An 18,987-nucleotide genomic window follows, 5' to 3' on the forward strand; every position below is an offset into this window, starting at 1 on the left:
TACTGACCTCCCCACCATCAAAGGGATCTATAGGAGGCACTGCCTCAAAAAGGCAGCCAGCTTCATCACAGACCCACCATAGCCACACTCTCATTCCTGCCATCGGGAAGAAGGTACAGTGGCCAGAAAAATGTGATCTCCAGGTTCAGGAACAACTGCTTCACCACAACCATCAGGCAATTGAATACTGCAAACATCAACTAAATGTTGAACTACAAACTGGGACTTTGGCCTTTTGTTTATCGTGTTACAGTATATAACACTACTGTGTTTAAACAACTGTTATGCTGTTGCAAGTAAGAATGTCATTGTTCCGTTTTCGGTACATACCACTCTTGATTCTCTTGGAATGTAGGTGGGAGGACCCTGAGTAGCACTGAGGTGCAGAGGGGTGCCCGAATACACCTTCCATAATGTGGTACCAGTAGGGGATAGGGTCGTATAGAAGGGGTATGGTACCTTGCTTTTATCAGACTACACATCGAGTACAAGAGTCAGGGAAGACCTGACAGAAGTATTTAAAATGATGAGAGGCATAGATAGGGTAGACAGTCATAACCTTTTCCCAGGGAGGAAATGTCATAGACTAGAGGATGTGGGTTTAACATAATGGGGGGAAAGTTTCAATGAACTGTGCGGGGCAAGTTTTTTTTAAACACAGAGGGTGGTGGGTGCCTGGAACGCGCTGCCAGGGGGTGGTGGAGGAGGCAGATACAATCGTGGTGATTAAGAGGCTTTAAGACAGACACAAGTACAGTAGGAAGGAACTGCAGATGCTAGTTTAAAGTGAAGATAGATACAAAGTGCTGGAGTAACTCAGCGGGACAGGCAACGTCTCTGGAGAGAAGGAATGGGTGACGTTTCGGGTCAAGAAAGTAAACCCTTGCAATAATCGGACTTCCCCCCCCCAGTACCGGGTTGTTCTTCCCCCAACAACCCCACCCCCAACCCCCAACCCCCCTCCCGTCCCCCACTCCTCTGATGGCAGGTCAGTGGTGGGATGAGCCGCGCCAATGGATATTGTTCAGTTGGGCCAAGTCACTGGATATCTTTAAGGTGGAGAATAACAGATTCTTCATTAGTAACGGTGTCAGGGGTTATGGGGAGAAGGCAGGAGAATGGGGTTGACAGACATAGATCAGCTATGATTGAATGGCGGAGTAGACCTGATGGGATGAATGCACTAATTCTGCTCGTACAACTTATGAGTTGTGTGGAGTGGTGAATCAGTGGTGGGATGTGTTGTGTGGGGTGGTGGGTCTACAGTGTAACGAGCTGTGTGGGATTGTGTGGCGCCCCCTCTCCCATGCTGAGATTAACAGTCAGCCCCTGGCCGCTGCATTCGAGCCACTGCATGTGAGGTTCAGGTCACAGATTCCAACAGGAAACCCAGGCGTGCCATGGGATTGGCCCTGTTGGCGGGACGGGCAGGCAGGCAGGCAGGCAGGAGAGAGTCGGTGTTGATGCAGGATCCACGTGGCGATTACACCACTGAGAGCGCAGAGTCTCACGGAGCTGCGTGTCCACACTCCGAGATCACTCCTGGCTGAAGACTCGGACATCCCTTTCCATGTCGTTTACACTGAGGACTTCATCTCCCATTCCTGTAAAATAACACGGCTATGTCAGGTGTTTAAGAAAGAACTGCAGAATTCCCGCCTCCCCCCCATCTCCACATCAGTCTGAAGAAGGGTCTCGACCCAAAATGTCACCTATTCCTTCGCTCCATAGATGCTGCCTCATCCGCTGAGTTTCTCCAGCATTTTTGTCTACCTTTGGCTATGTCAGGTGATCATTGGGCTTGGCATGACTGGACATTTGGGCAACACACCTGCGGGTGAGCTGATGGGCACATCCTGAAACCGTGGGAGACGCGCACCTGTATACAATTATGAGAGGCCCAGGTAGAGTTACATTTAGCTCCTAGGGCTAACGGAATCAAGGGATATCGGGGTACTGATTTTGGATGATCATACTGAATGGCGATGCTGGCTCGAAGGGCCGAATGGCCTACTCCTGCACCTATGTAGTATGTTTTTTATGGTAGAAAGTCAGAACCTTTCCCCCCCACGATGGAAACATCAAATATCAGAGGGCATAGCTTTAAGATGAGAGGGGCAGGTAACTTCACACAAAGGTGGGTGTGTGAAGTGCTGCCAGGTGTGGTGGTGGAGGCAGATACAACAGTGGCATTTGAGAGATTTTTGCATAGGCACATTGATATGTAAGGAATGATATGGATTATACAGAGGCAGATAATAAAATGGTGTTAGCATCATGTTCAGCACAGACATTGTGGGCCGAAAGGCCTGTTTTTGTACTGTACTGTTCTGTGTTCTATATAAATATATTGCATATTCAATATTTTCCAAATTCTGTTCCGACTTGTGAATGACTGGCAGAGTCACTGTTTAATGCACGGATAAATATAGAATATAGACCAGTACAGCACAGGGACAGGCCCTTCAGTCCACAATGTCTGTGCTGACCATGATGTCAATGTCATCCTATCTGCCTCCATTCCCTCCCTGTGCGTGTGCCTGTGTGAATACAGGCACATCACTGTCACTGACGTATCTGCTACCAGTTCCACTGGCAGTGAGTGTGTCCACTCCCCGTGTCATAGACACTTGCCTCAGAAATCCCCTCTCTGTGAATCATTTGCCCCTGGTATTTGACATTTCCACCGTGGGGTAAAGACTCTGACTGCCCACCCCGTCTAAGTGGGGGGGGGGGGGGAGGGGGGATGTTCACTGGCACTGTTGTGAAAATGTGAACATGCAAGGGGAGGAAGCGACATTGGGCGGGATGCTGTTGTGTATGCTGTGCATCATTTGCAGGGCAGATCCAGCCTTGGGCTAACATCCAAATATCCATACCTTGACTGTACGCAGCCACAATACTGCCCACCCTCCCCCCACTGACAGGGGAGAGGATCCTTAGTAATAGCCCCCTGACAGGGAGAGGACCCTTAGTCCTGCCCCTGACAGTACCATTCCCTGACCATGCAGCCCTAACCATGCACCTTTCTGTAACCATGCAGCCCTGACCATGCACCATTCCCTGATCATGCAGCCTCTCTGGGAGCAGCTGCCTCCAGCATTGCCCCTTGAACAATACCTCACGTTTGCTGATGCCGTCTGACAGCCAAGCTTGTGCCTGCTGCCCTTTGCCATGCAGACGTGTCTCACTACTGCCCTCTGGTGCCAGTGGCCCCACACTGTGGCCATACTCCCTGTACCTTGAGTTGAAGTGTCAGCCCAGATTATGTTCTTTGACGGGTGACGATCGCACAGCCTTCTAAACAAAAGCTGGTAGAGAAGGTATATGGTATGCTTGCCTTTAGGCTTTAGATACAGCATGGAAACAGGCCCTTCGGGCCACCGAGTCCACGCTGACCATACACTTGCACCCACTAGGGACAATTTACAATTTATAGAAGTCAATTAACCTACAAACCTGTACATCTTTGGAGTGTGGGAGGGAACGGAGCACCCGGAGAAAACCCACATGGTCATCAGGAGAAGGTACAAACTCCGTACAGACAGCACCGGTAGTCAGGATTGAACCTGGGTCTCTGGCGTTGTAAGGAGCAACTCTACGGCTGTTCCACCGTGCCTTCATTACACAGGGCATTGAGTGCAAGAATCAGGAAGTCATGATGCAGCTTTATTGAACTTTGCTCCTGCTGCATCTAGTATTGTGGGCAGATATGGTCGCCCATTACATGAAGGGAGTGGAGGCTTTGATAGGGTGCAGCGATGGTTTATGAATGATGATTGGATTAGAGGGTATTAGATTCAGGGAGAGGTTGAACAAACTTGGATTATTTTCTCTGCAGCGTCAACGGATGAGGGAAGACCTTATAGAAATATATAGCAAATTGTGAGAGGCGTAGATAGGGTAGACAGTTAGAACCTTTTCCCAGCGTGTGAATGTCAAACACTAAAGGGCATAGGTTTAAGGTGAGAGGGGCAATGTTTAAAGGAGATGAGCGGGGCAATGTTATGGTCTCACAGAGGGTGGTGGATGCCTGGAATGCACTGCCAGGAGTGGTGGTGGAGGTTGATTCAATAGTGATATTGAAGATAGATAGGCACATGGATATGCAGGGAATGGAGGGATATGGATCACATGCATGTAGATGAGGTTAGTTTAAATTGGCGTCATGTTTGACATGAGCATTGTGAGCTGAAGGGCCTGTTCCTGTGCTGTCCTGTTCTCAGAACAGAAGACAAAATGCTAACAAATGAGGCTCGGCTTAGTCTTGTAGAGGCAAAGATCAGCTCACAGAAGCTAATGTTTACATTCTCAAATTGATCAAAATCTCACCACACAATTATCTCGGAAGAATCTGAAAGTAGTTTGCGTGACAACTCGGAAAAGCTAGACTTCTCGGATCATTTACTGATAAAATCTCATTGATCTAAAACTTGAAGAGAAACAGAAATTCTGGAAACAATCAACAGGTCAGGCAGCTCCAGAGGGAAGAGAAACATGGGTGGCTCAGCGGTAGAGTTGTTGCCTTACAGCGCCAGGGTTCGGTCCTGACTACGGGCAAACTCCATACAGACAGCACCCATAGTCGGGATGGAACCCAGGTCTCTGGTGCCGTTAGGCAGCAACTGCACTGCCGTGCCGCCCACCATTGTTCTGTATACCATCGCCTAGTGTTTTATTTGCTTCTGTTTCCCTCCCCATCGATGATTCCTCACCCACTGTCTTCCCCCTGAATTTTCTCTCTGTGTGCCCGTGGTAGGTAGAGTAGTCGAGGGAGAGTTTGGGTGGTGAAGCTTACCTTTGTTTTCTGAAGCACTCTGCCCCTCTCAACGCCCAGAACTGAGGGTGCCCGCCTCAGGCTGCACTTGGCGGATGCCGTGCGCCTCAGGATCGGACTCACGATCGCAACCTGTCAAAGGATCAGAAATAATCAATTCCCTCATTTCAGCTGGTTTGACTGACATTCAATGACATCTTGTACCCGAAGAATTAAAGAACGTTACTTTAGGAAGGAGATGAGGAGGAATTTCTTCAGTCTGAGGGTGGAATTCATTGCCACAGAAGGTTATGGAGATGGTAAATGGATATTATTAAGGCAGAGATACTGTAGATAGATTCTTGATTAGTACGGGTGTCAGGGGTTATGGGGAGAAGGCAGGAGAATGGGGTTGAGATGGTGAGGTTGATCAGCCATGATTGAATGGTGGACTAGACTTGATGGGCCGAAAGACCTAATTCTGCTTCTATTACTTATGAACATGTAGACACAAAATGCTTGAGTAGCTCAGCGGGTCAGGCAGCATCTGTGGAGAAAAGTAATTGGTGACGTTTCAGATCGAGACCCTTCTTCAGACCTAGTCTGATACAAAACGTCACTTATTCCTTTTCTCCGCTGAGACCCGCTGAGTGACACCAGCACTTGGTGTTTATCTGTGGTGTGAACCAGCGTCTACAGTTCCTTCCAACACAGCTAGCAGCCCAGTCGTTAGTGAAATGACACATCTCTCAGACGTGACTTAGGTTACGATAGAACTTTATTTATCCCAGGAGGGAAATTGATCTGCCAACAGTCATAAAAAACACAAAACACATGAAACATGAAATTAAAGTGATGAGTGGAAAGGGTTGGGGGGGGGGGGGGGGGGGGGGGGGAGGGGAGGGGAGGGGAGGGTGTGTGGAGCGTCAGTCTCAGTCTCAGTCTACCACATGATAGAAGGGGAGGAGCTGTACAGTTCAGGCTCAGCCCAAGAGAATCCCCAGAATGCTAGTTCATGATTGAAATGTTCATTGTTTACATTGCCCAAATGAGCGACCATTTCTTTCAGAACGAGGTTCCATTTAGTAATATGATATTCAGGTCTGAAGAGAGACAGGACTGGAGAATATTGGTGGTGTGAGTGAGTATATAGAATTATGAGAGGCTTGGATAGTGTAGACAATCAAACATTTTCTCCAGGATCGAAAAATCAAAGACTAGAGGGCATAGTTTTAAGGTGAGAGGGGAATTGTTTCATTTTTTAGAGTGTGGTGAGAGCCTGGAATGCGCTGCCAGGGTGGTGTTGAAACAGATATGAAAAAGGCAAGTAAGGATTTGTATACATTGGGTCCGCAAGCGAAGAATTTCACTGTGCCTTGTCACATGACAATAAAGTGTTCCTATTCCTATGACTTTTGGATAAACATATGGATATGCAGGGAATGGAAGGATATTGATCATATGCAGGTAGATAAGAAATGGTCCTGGCATCATGTTCAGCACAGTATTGTGGGCTGAAGGGCCTGTTTCTGTGCTGTAATGTTCCATGCTTGATTATGGTTTAAAGTTTATCCATAGTAGTCAGAACCAGAGGGAACGTCTCCTGTTGATATTTTGTGCATCAAGAGATCTCCTTTCATACGTTTAAACTCGGGTGAATACAGATTTGCCCGACCCATTCTCACCTCTGCTCATTCTAGGATTCAGTCTGTGAATACGATTTTGCACTGTGGTCGGATTTTTTTACAGTCCTTTTTTCTTTTTACAGAGAAATGTGAGGTGTTGCATTTTGGGAAGTCTAACATGGGCAAGACCTACACAGTGAGTGGTAGGGTTCTGGGGAGTGTTGTAGAGACAAAGGGATCGAGGTGTGCAGGTCCATGGTTTCTTAAAGGTGGAGTCACAGGTAGATAAGGTAGTCAAAAAGGCTTTTGTCACATTGGCCTTCATCAGTCAGTGTATTGAGTATAGAAGTTTGGAGGTCATGTTGTAGTTGTATAAGACGTTGGTGAGACCGCATTTATAATATTGTGTACAGTTCTGGGCACCATGTTATAGAAGAAATGCTGTCAAACTGGAATGGGTACAGAGAAAGTTTACGAGGATGTTGCCAGGACTAGAGGGCCTGAGCTATCAGGAGATGATGGGCAGGCTGGGACTACTCCCTGGAGTGCAGGAGGATGAGGGGTGATCTTAACATAGAGGTGTATGAAATCATGAGAGAAATAGATCGGGTAGATGCAGGTGTAGGGGAAATGATTTATTAGGAATTTGAGGGGTAATTTTTCCTCAGAGGGTGGTGGGTGTATGGAACAAGCTGCCAGAGGCTGGGACCACCCCAACGTTTAAGAAACAGTTAGACAGGTGCATGGGTAAGATAGGTTTGGAGGGATATGGACCAAATGTAGGCAGGTGGGACTAGTGTAGCTGGGACATGTTGGCCGGTGTGGGCAAGTTGGGCCGAAAGACCTTTTCATTGTTTCTGTATCTCACTGTACTTGTGGACAGAGAACTTAGTTACACGGTCCAGACAACAGCCTCTCCCTCAATGTCAGCAAGTTGAAGGAGCTAGTTATGGAATTCAGGAAGAGTGGTGGAGTACTTGCCCCATCGAGCATCACTGATGCCGAAGTGGAAATGGTTGACAGCTTCAAGTTCCTTGGTGTTAATATCACCAATTATCTGTCGTGGATCAATAACATTGTCGCCACAGCCAAGAAGGCACATTGATGCCTCTACTCAACGATGCCTCTACTTCCTCAGGATATCTAGGAAACCCTGGATGTCTCCAATCACTTACAAACATCCACAGAAACCAGACTGTCGGCTTGCATCACAGCTCGGTTACAGCTATGCAGAAGACTCAAAAAAGTTGTGGATGTAGCCCAGTCCATCACGCAGGCAAGACTTCCCACCATTGTCTCCATCTACACTTCAGCCTGCCTCAGGAAAGCAGCCAACAGAAGCAAAGATTATGTGTGCGGCACGGTGGTGCAGCTGTAGTGTTGCTGCTTTACAGCGCCAGAGACCCGGGTTCGATCCTGGCTATGGGTGCTTGTCTGTCCGCAGTTTGTACGTTCTCCCCGTGACCTGCGTTGGTTTTCTCCAAACTTTTTTTGTTTAATTTAGAGATACAATGTGGAAACAGGCCCTTCGGCCCATCGAGTCCGCACCAACCAACCCCAAAGGCGTACAGGTTTGTAGGTTAAATGGTTTGGAATATTGTAAAAATTGTCCCTAGTGTGTGTAGGATAGTGTTAGTGTGTGGGGTTGGTTGGTGCGGACTCGATGGGCCGAAGGGCCTGTTTCCACATTGTAACTCTAAATTAAACTAAAAAAAGACATCCCACTCCCGGTCATTCCTTGTTCCCCCCCGCTCTCATCCGGCAGAAACTTGAAAGCGCGCACCACCAGACTCAGGAACAGCTTCTTCCCCTCTGTTATCAGGCTTCTGAACGGTCCTTCCATATGCTGTCTGATTCACCTCTACCCCATTACGGACATTGGACTTTGTCTGTGGACCTGGTGCGCTACAATGCTGAGAACTATATTCTGCACTCTGTATCTGCCACTTTGCTCCACATATTGTACTGGAGTTTGGATTGATTATGTTTGTACATATTATCTGATCAGATTGGATACATGCAGAATGAAACTTTTCACTGTACCGTGACTATAGTAAACTCAAACCTAAACCACATGACAATGAACTCCACTCGAACAGGAACTTTAGTTGCATTTCCTGTCTGCAAAACACATCCAACACTCCAGGGTGTCCTGGCCAAGGTCATGTCTAAATACAGTTTGACGAAGCTTGTGTGCCGCTCTGTTTTTTGTTAACGGCAGACAGGCCTGGAGGGGCTGAAGACCAGCATCGTGGACAGGGTCCAGCTGAACACACCCAGCACCATGGACAGGGTCTGGCTACCAGTACACACCCAGCACCATGGACAGGGTCCAGCTGAACACACCCAGCACCATGGACAGGGTCCAGCTGAACACACCCAGCACCATGGACAGGGTCTGGCTACCAGTACACACCCAGCACCATGGACAGGGTCTGGCTACCAGTACACACCCAGCACCATGGACAGGGTCTGGCTACCAGTAAACACCCAGCACCATGGACAGGGTCTGGCTACCAGTAAACACCCAGCACCATGGACAGGGTCTGGCTACCAGTAAACACCCAGCATCGTGGACAGCGTCTGGCAGCCGGAAACCACCCAGCACCATGGACAGGGTGTGGCTACCAGTACACACCCACCACCATGGACAGGGTCCAGCTGAACACACCCAGCACCATGGACAGAGCTCGGCACTGAGCCGAGGCCACAGCCAAAGATGCAAAGGTCGTGGCCAATATGTGGGGATTAGATTGACCGACCTGCACCTCTTCAGCCCACTCCTTAAACACCAAGGCAGTTCCAACCAGAGAAAAGGAAGAGAGAAAGAGAGGGAGAAAGAGAGCGAGAGAGAGATTTCTTCTCGTTACTATTGTCCTTCACTGTAAATAAATGACATCACGTGTTCACCTGCCACGAGGGTTTGGATGAAGTGATTGTCATCCCCGACACCACTACACTCACACATCTTTGCTCCTGTATTTGAAATCTCCTGCAGCAATAGCCGACAGGTTATCACCACCACACGTTACTTTGCCCACCCATGCGGACAATTTCATATTCATCCAGCATGCTGCATCTGCCATTTTTGTTCAAATTGCCTCGAAGTCCCAGCATCGTCCTCACCACTCATCATTCCAGCCAGCTTTGTTTTGGCGGCCAAGGTAGAAACACCACCTCTGCTTCCCTTATCTGAATCTTTGACACATCATGAATCACTGGGCCATGGGCACAGATACATCTAATTTATATATATTTAAATACACTCCTTGTGGTTAGACACAAAATGCTGGAGTAACTCAGCAGGACTGAAGTCTGAAAAAGGGTTGAGACCCGAATCATCACCCATTCCTTCTCTCCAGAGATGCTGCCTGTCCCATTGAGTTACTCCAGCATTTTGTCTCTATCTTCCGTTTAAACCAGCATCTGCAGTTCCTTCCCGCACTGTTCCTCGTGGTTACTGTTTACCAACCAATTTTCAAGCACACATGCTATAATTTTGCGCACACATCTTTTATGTAGCTGTATACATTTGAACTCCCAAAGTGCAGTACCTCAGAAAATTAATGCTGTTGGGTGTATTTAGACTGTCCTAAGGTCCCACATAATGGCAAGACCCCAACAGACCCCAATCATTGAAGGTAGGGGGCATCCCCTACGATAATCCTCAACAGTGGTGCTCCACAGATACGTGTCCTCACCCACTTTACTCCGTGTACACCCACGACTCTGCAGCCAAGTACAAATCCAATCCAATTTACAAATTAGCAGACAACACCACCGTTATGGGCAGGATATTAAATAACGGGATTTCAGCTGCAGGGGATGGTGGCAATGTCGAAGATTGAGAGGAGACCTGATCGAAGTATATAAAATTATGAGAAGCATAAATAAGGTAGTCAGTGAGAACCTTTTCCCTAGGGCAGAAATATCAACGATTAGAGGGCCTAGCCTTCCAATGAATGGGACAAAGTTTAAAGAAGATGAATGGGGCGATTCTTTTACACAGTGGTGTGTGGTGGTGTATATCTGTAATGTGGAGGCAGAAACGATAGAGGCATTTAAGAAGATTTAATAGGCACATGGATATGCAGGGAATGGAGGGATATGGATCACGTGCAGGCAGAGGAGATTAATGTAATTTGTGATTCTGTCGGGTACAGACATTGTGGGCCGAAGGGTCTGTTCATGGGCTGTACTGTTCTATGGTCTATGACTGGTGTCTTGTTTAGCACGGACATTGTGCATCGAAGGGCCTGTTCCTGTACTGTACCGTTCTATGTCCTATTTATTTTAGCAGCTAAAACCTCAAAAACCCCACAGGTTTGTCAAATATTAATTTCCCTTTTATAAACCGATGATGACTTTGCTGACATGAGGTAAACAGGTCCGTGGCACCGACATTCTCCTTCCTTCTCATCGTGGGATTACATTGCCAGGCCTCCAGTCTAGGAACTGTTCCGCCATCCGGAGAGTCCTAGGACATGACATCAGTGCACCCACTGATGTCCTTCACCATCAGGCACTGAAAATAAACTGGCTTCCAGTCCATCATTGGTTTATTTTTTACCAATACTAATTACCTCCATCCAAGACTGCAAGAAATTGCAGAGAATTGTGAACCATCACACAAACCAACCTCCCTTCCATTGACTCCACTTATATCTCACGCTGCCTCGGCAAGGCCAGCAGCATAATCAAGGAAGAGTCGCACCCTGGCCACTCCCTCTTCTCCCCTCTCCCATCGGGCAAAAGGTGTCAAGGTGTGAAAACACACTCCTCCTGATTCAGGGACAGTTTCTTCCCAGCTGTTATCAAGCAACTGAATCATCCCACCACAACCAGAGATCAGTGCTGAACTACTATCTACCTCTTTGGTGACCCTCGCAGTTTCCCTGAACAGACTTTGGTGGCGTTACCTGGCACGAAACATTATTCCCTTTTACTAGTCTGTAAATGGACACAGTACGGCTCGATTATAATCATGTATTGTCTTTCTGCTAACTGGTTAGCATACAACAAAAGCATTTCACTGTATCTCGGTACACGTGACAATAAACTAAACTGAAACTTCCCTTTAATTGGACTCTGGTTGCCGATCATTTCTGGGAACATACTTGTTTCCGCTTACATGAAGTCAGAAGCGACGTATTGGTTTAATTTAATTATCCTGCTACTTCTTTGTCCCATTACATTATAGAATTGTTCGAGGATGTAACTAGTAGAGTGGATAAGGGAGAACCAGTGGATGTGTTATATCTGGACTTTCAGAAGGCTTTCGACAAGGTCCCACATAAGAGATTAGTATACAAACTTAAAGCACACAGTATTGGGGGTTCAGTATTGATGTGGATAGAGAACTGGCTGGCAGACAGGAAGCAAAGAGTAGGAGTAAATGGGTCCTTTTCACAATGGCAGTGACTAGTGGGGTACCACAAGGCTCAGTGCTGGGACCCCAGCTATTTACAATATATATTAATGATTTGGACGAGGGAATTGAATGCAACATCTCCAAGTTTGCAGATGACACGAAGCTGGGGGGCAGTGTTAGCTGTGAGGAGGAAGCTAGGAGGCTGCAAGGTGACTTGGATAGGCTGGGTGAGTGGGCAAATGCATGGCAGATGCAGTATAATGTGGATAAATGTGAGGTTATCCACTTTGGTGGCAAAAACAGGAGAGTAGACTATGATCTGAATGGTGGCCAATTAGGAAAAGGGGAGATGCAACGAGACCTGGGTGTCATGGTACACCAGTCGTAGGCATGCAGGTGCAGCAGGCAGTGAAGAAAGCAAATGGTATGTTAGCATTCATAGCAAAAGGATTTGAGTATAGGAGCAGGGAGGTTCTACTGCAGTTGTACAGGGTTTTGGTGAGACCACACCTGGAGTATTGCGTTCAAGAAGGAACTGCAGATGCTGGAAGATCGAAGGTACACAAAAATGCTGGAGAAACTCAGCGGGTGCAGCAGCATCTATGGAGCGATGGAAATAGGCGACGTTTCAGGCCGAAAACCTTCTTCAGACTGATGAGTCTGAAGAAGGGTTTCGGCCCGAAACGTCGCCTATTTCCTTCGCTCCATAGATGCTGCTGCACCCGCTGAGTTTCTCCAGCATTTTTGTGTACCCTGGAGTATTGCGTACAGTTTTGGTCTCCAAATCTGAGGAAAGACATTCTTGCCATAGAGGGGGTACAGAGAAGGTTCACCAGACTGATTCCTGGGATGTCAGGACTTTCATATGAAGAAAGACTGGATAGACTTGGCTTGTACTCGCTAGAATTTAGAAGATTGAGAGGGGATCGTATAGAAACTTACAAAATTCTTAAGGGGTTGGACAGGATAGATGCAGGAAGATTGTTACCAATGTTGGGGAGGTCCAGAATAAGGGTTCACAGTTTAAGGATAAGGGGGGATTCCTTTAGGACTGAGATGAGAAAATCATTTTTCACACAGAGAGTGGTGAATCTCTGGAATTCTCTGTCTCAGAAGGAAGTTGAGGCCAGTCCATTGACTATATTTAAGAGGGAGTTAGATGTGGCCCTTGTGGCGAAAGAGATTAGGGGGTATGGAGAGAAGGCAGGTACAGGATGCTGAGTTGGAAGATCAGCCATGATCATATTGAATGGCGGTGCAGGGCCGAATGGCCTGCACCTATTCGAAGGGCCGAATGGCCTACTCCTGCACCTATTTTCTATGTTTCTATGTTAGCTGGGAGAAGGTAACAACAACACAGCAAACAGAGATAAAATATAGTCGTAAGACTGGTGGGAGAACTGAGAAGGGGGAGGGATGGAGAGAGAGAGGGAAAGCAAAGGCTACTTGAAGTTAGAGAAGTCAATGTTCATACCGCTGGGGTGTAAAGTGCCCAAGCAAAATATGAGGTGCTGTTCCTACAATTTGCGCTGGGCCTCACTCTGACAATGGAGGAGGCCCAGGACAGAAAGGTCAGATTAGGAATGGGAGGGGGAGTTAAAGTGTTTAGGATGGAAGTACGCTGTTATACACCTTTGGCTAGAACATAGCTGAAATATGATGTTCAGGTCTGGTCCATGGTGCAGGAGGGAGGGTGCAGGGGAGATTCACCAGGATGGTGTTACAAGGAACTGCAGATGCTGGTTTGCTAAGAAACAAATGACACCTAGTCCTGGAGTAACTAGTCAGGCAGCATCTGTGGAGAACATGGATAGGCAGTGTTTCAGTTTGGGACCCTACTTTGGACTGATTGTAGTAGAGGGGAGAAAGCTGGATGAGGGGGTGGGCAAGACAAAGCCTGGCAAGTGATAGGTGGATAAAGGTGATGGGGAAGGAGGTGGGGTTGATAGGCAGAGGGCAGAGATGAAAAGACAAAAGGTGTGAGGTAAGGGTGGAAGAGGTGGGAATTGTGAAGCCAGATGAAGTCATATCGGTGGGGGGGGGGGAGGGGGAGGCGGGAGGAAGGGGGGGGGGGTTAATAGGGAAGAGAGCGGGAGAAGGACTGGACAGTTTTATCCTTTTTCATCAACATTCATTCCTCTGGCTTCACAATCCGCTCTATTTCATCCTTACCTCACACGTTTTATCTTTACATCTGTGCCCTTTGTCCAAACGTCTGCCAATCAATATCCCCACTCACCTGTATCCACCTATCACTCACCAGGTTTTACGCACGCTTTGACAGGGAGAATACTGATGTGCCTTCCCGATCCCCCATTCGCTGTGATGGCATTTCAGTCTCAGTCACAGAGGCCGATGTCAGGAAATCCTTCAGAGGGGTGAACCCCCGAAAAGCGCCTGGACCTGATGGTATACCCGGCCGTGTTCTAAAAACCTGTGCGGACCAACTGGCGGGAGTTTTTACGGACATTTTCAACCTCTCACTTCTGAGGTCTGAGGTCCCCACCTGCTTTAAAAGGACATCAATTATACCGGTGCCCAAGAAGAGTAAGGTGACATGCCTCAATGACTATCGACCAGTGGCACTAACGCCGGTGGTGATGAAGTGCTTTGAGAGGTTGATCATGGAGCAAATCAACTCCTACATCGACAAAAACCTGGACCCACTGCAGTTCGCATACCGCCACAACAGATCAACGGTGGATGCGATCTCGCTGGCCCTCCACTCCGCACTGGACCACTTGGACAACAAAAACTCATATGTCAGGCTGTTATTCATTGATTACAGCTCGGCATTTAACACAATCATCCCCTCCAAACTGGTTACCAAACTCGCAGAACTGGGTCTCTGCGCATCCCTCTGCAACTGGATCCTCGACTTCCTCGTCCACAGACCACAGTCTGTTCGTATTGGTGGAAATGTGTCAGCCTCAATAACAATCAGCACGGGAGCACCTCAAGGCTGCGTGCTCAGCCCCCTGCTGTACTCACTCTATACCCATGACTGCGTAGCGAACCACAGTGCGAACTCCATCATCAAGTTCGCTGACGACACCACTATTGTGGGGCGTATCACTGATGGGGATGAGTCAGAGTACAGAAGAGAGATTGAGCAACTGTCCATATGGTGCCAGCGCAATAACCTGGCCCTCAACACCAGCAAAACCAAGGAACTGATTGTGGACTTTGGAAGGAGTACGAGGGGGACCCACAGCCCCATTTATATCAACAGGTCGATGGTTGAAAGGGTCAAGAACTTCAAATTCCTGGGCGTGCACATCTCTGAAGATCTTTCCTGGTCCGAGAACACTAACGCAATTATCAAAAAAGCTCATCAGCGCCTCTACTTCCTGAGAAGTTTACGGAGAGTCGGATTGTCAAGGAAGACTCTCTCTAACTTCTACAGGTGCACAGTCAAGAGCATGCTGACCGGTTGCATCGTGGCTTGGTTCGGCAATTTGAGCGCCCTGGAGAGGAAAAGACTACAAAAAGTAGTAAACACTGCCCAGTCCATCATCGGCTCTGACCTTCCTTCCATCGAGGGGATTTATCGCAGTCGCTGCCTCAAAAAGGCTGGCAGTATCATCAAAGACCCACACCATCCTGGCCACACACTCATCTCCCTGCTACCTTCAGGTAGAAGGTACAGGAGCCTGAAGACTGCAACAACCAGGTTCAGGAATAGCTACTTCCCCTCAGCCATCAGGCTATTAAACCTGGCTCGGACAAAACTCTGATTATTAGCAACCACTTTCTGTTATTTGCACTACCAGTTTATTTATTCATGTGTGTATATATTTATATCATGGTATATAACCATATAACCATATAACAATTACAGCACGGAAACAGGCCATCTCGACCCTTCTAGTCCGTGCCGAACACATAATCTCCCCTAGTCCCATATACCTGCGCTCAGACCATAACCCTCCATTCCTTTCCCATCCATATAACTATCCAATTTATTTTTAAATGATAAAAACGAACCTGCCTCCACCACCTTCACTGGAAGCTCATTCCACACAGCTACCACTCTCTGAGTAAAGAAGTTCCCCCTCATGTTACCCCTAAACTTCTGTCCCTTAATTCTCAAGTCATGTCCCCTTGTTTGAATCTTCCCTACTCTCAGTGGGAAAAGCTTTTCCACGTCAACTCTGTCTATCCCTCTCATCATTTAAAAAACCTCTATCAAGTCCCCCCTTAACCTTCTGCGCTCCAAAGAATAAAGCCCTAACTTGTTCAACCTTTCTCTGTAACTTAGTTGCTGAAACCCAGGCAACATTCTAGTAAATCTCCTCTGTACTCTCTCTATTTTGTTGACATCCTTCCACATGGACACATTTATCTGTTTTGTAGTAAATGCCTACTATTTTCTGTGTGCTTAAGCAAAGCAAGAATTTCATTGTCCTATACAGGGACACATGACAATAAAACTCACTTGAACACTTGAGGTGCTGTCACACCTTCACCTCACATCCAGTTTTCTTCCTCCAGCACAATCAGTGTGAAGAAGGGTCCCAACCTGAAACGTCACCTCTCAATGTTCTCCAGCGATGTGGCCTGGCTCGCTGAGTTCCCCCAGCACTCCGTGTCCTGTTTTCACCAGGATGTTGACAGGGATGGGACTTCCCTAATGAGGGATTGGCTGGGTCTGTGCTCCCAGGACAGAGAGTACAAAACTATATAAAGCACCGTGGAGTAGATAATAGGGATCCTTGCTCGTGAAAGATGCGTTATGATCAGAGGGTGAGCAATGGGAAAGGTTTTGAGAGGGTCTAAGGAAGATTATTTTCAGACAGAGGGTGGTTGTAATGTTCAGTCCGGGTGGAGGCAGAGACTCTCATAATGTTTAATCAGGGTGTGGACAGCAGCGACTCACTGAGGCAGAGCAGGCCACCGACCACATGTTGGCAAAAAGGATCAGCGTAGACGTACTGATGGGCAGCATGGGCAGGGTGGGCCGAAGGGCCTGCTTCTGTGATGTGTGACCTTTACGCTCTGCGCCTCCGTGCCTCGAGGCTGAGACTGATCACACTAGGGACATTTTACAGAAGCCGATGAACCTACAGGGATGTGGGAGGAAACCGGGGCACCCGGAGGAAACCCACGCGGTCACAGGGAGAACGTGCAAACTCCACACAGATGTCACCTGAGGTCAGGATCGATCCTGGGTCTCTGGAGCCTCCACATGACCAGCTCACCATGCCAGCCACACCTCACCGGGCACCTACCTCTGGGTCGGCCGTCTCGGAGCTGGAGGAGAACAGCGCCAGGCTGTGCCCGCAGGAGGCGCGTTTGAAGGTCTTGCTGAGCGAGAGCAGATTGAGCTCGGAGCCGGACTTCACCCGCTCCTTGGCCCGGAGCACCGCCTGCTCCAGACGACGCATCTTCTCCTCCAGGCGTGGCAACGCCTTCCGTTCTGCACACACACACACACACACACACACGGTCAGTGGGGCAGGCCATGTGCGCGCACACACATGGTCACTGGAGCAGGACACGCATATGCACATGGTCACTGGGTCATGGGTCAGTGTGGCTGGACACACTGATGGGCAATGGGGAGGGGGGATGGAGGGGGAGGAGAGTGGGGGTGGGGGAGGGGTAGTGGGGGAAGGCGGAGGGGTGGGGGAGGGGAGGGGGATGAGGATGGGAGGGGAGGGGGAGAGGGAGAGGGAGGAGCAGGGGGAGAGGGAGGGGGAGGGGGGAAGGGGAAGGGTGGGAAGGGGATGTGAGAGGGAGGGGAGGAGGAGGGGGAGAGGGAGAGGGAGGGGGGGAAGGGGAAGGGGGATGTGAGGGGAAGGGGAGGGGGATGTGAGGGGAAGGGGAGGGGGATGTGAGGGGGAGGGGGATGTGGAGATGGAGTGAGGAGGAGGGAGAGGGATGGAGGGGGAGTGGGATGTGAGGGGGAGGGGGAGGGGGAGAGGGAGGGGGGGGAGGGGGGGTGGGAGGGGGAGGGGGAGGGGATGTGAAGGGGAGAGGGAGGGAGGAGGAGGAGGAGGGGAAGTGGGATGTGAGGGGGACGGGGAGGAGCAGGGGGAGGGGGGTAAGGGAAGGGGAAGGGGGATGTGAGGGGAGGGGAGGGGGATGTGAGAGGGATGTGAGGGGGAGAGGAAGGGGAGGGGGATGTGAGGGGGAGAGGGAGGGGGAAGGGGAGGGGGATGTGAGGGGGAGAGGGAGGGGGATGGGAGGGGATGTGAGGGGGAGAGGGAGGAGCAGGGGGAGGGGGTGGGAGAGAGGGGTGACTGCGCTGGGACTATAGTCGGGGAGCAGGGCTGTTGGCCAAGAGTGAGGACTGGAACAAGGAGTCACAGTAACCCTTGCTGAAGTCAACACACGGGTACGCAGCAGCAAGTGGAGGGACGGGGGTCACGTGCAGGCACAGGAGATCAGTGTAACAGCCTCATGTTGGGCATAAGCATTGTGGGCCGAAGGGCCTGTTCCTGTGCTGTGCTGTCTTTCTCCTCCTCCTCCCCACTACCAACCCTCCCTCCCCCCCCCCCACTCCCTCGCCCACCTCATCCCTCTCCCTCCCCACACTCCCCTTCCCTACCCCACCCCCTTCCTCCTCAATCTCCCTCCCCTCTGGACTCATTCAAAACTCTGCCTTCCTATTTACGTTTGTATATTGCCGTTTACAGGCCACCCTTGTTTTTAAACCCTTCAAGTTAGTCTAACATCGGTAGTGGGAAAACTGCTAGAGTCAGTTATTAATGATGGGATAGCAGCACATTTGGAAAGTGGTGAAATCATTGGACAAAGTCAGCATGGATTTATGAACGGTAAATCATGTCTGACGAATCTTATAGAATTTCCCGAGGATGTAACGAGTAGAGTGGATAAGGGAGAACCAGTGGATGTGTTATATCTGGACTATCAGAAGGCTTTCGACAAGGTCCCACATAAGAGATTAGTATACAAACTTAAAGCACACGGTATTAGGGGTTCAGTATTGATGTGGATAGAGAACTGGCTGGCAGACAGGAAGCAAAGAGTGGGAGTAAACGGGTCCTTTTCAGAATGGCAGGCAGTGACTAGTGGGGTACCGCAAGGCTCAGTGCTGGGACCCCAGCTATTTACAATATATATTAATGATCTGGATGAGGGAATTGAATGCAACATCCCCAAGTTTGCGGATGACACGAAGCTGGGGGGCAGTGTTAGCTGTGAGGAGGATGCTAGGTGGCTTGGATAGGTTGGGTGAGTGGGCAAAGGCATGGCAGATACAGTATAAT

The 18,987-nt window shown here is 49.0% G+C and overlaps 1 protein-coding gene across 1 annotated transcript in view; it reads right to left on the reverse strand.

Annotated features, from left to right (window-relative positions):
- Nucleotides 1-982: 982 nt before the first annotated feature.
- LOC116967375 (actin filament-associated protein 1-like 1) overlaps nucleotides 983-18,987 on the reverse strand; it is a 41,937-nt gene continuing 23,932 nt past the window's right edge. Inside the window, exons 8-10 of the mRNA XM_033013884.1 lie at nucleotides 16,984-17,171; nucleotides 4,799-4,909; nucleotides 983-1,604 (exon numbers count right to left, since the gene is read on the reverse strand). Of these exons, the coding sequence (XP_032869775.1) occupies nucleotides 1,578-1,604; nucleotides 4,799-4,909; nucleotides 16,984-17,171 (326 nt within the window). The 3' untranslated portion in view covers nucleotides 983-1,577. The remainder of the gene's footprint in view (nucleotides 1,605-4,798; nucleotides 4,910-16,983; nucleotides 17,172-18,987) is intronic.

Source organism: Amblyraja radiata, chromosome 39, assembly GCF_010909765.2.
Source record: "Amblyraja radiata isolate CabotCenter1 chromosome 39, sAmbRad1.1.pri, whole genome shotgun sequence".
Taxonomy (NCBI): Eukaryota; Metazoa; Chordata; class Chondrichthyes; order Rajiformes; family Rajidae; genus Amblyraja; species Amblyraja radiata.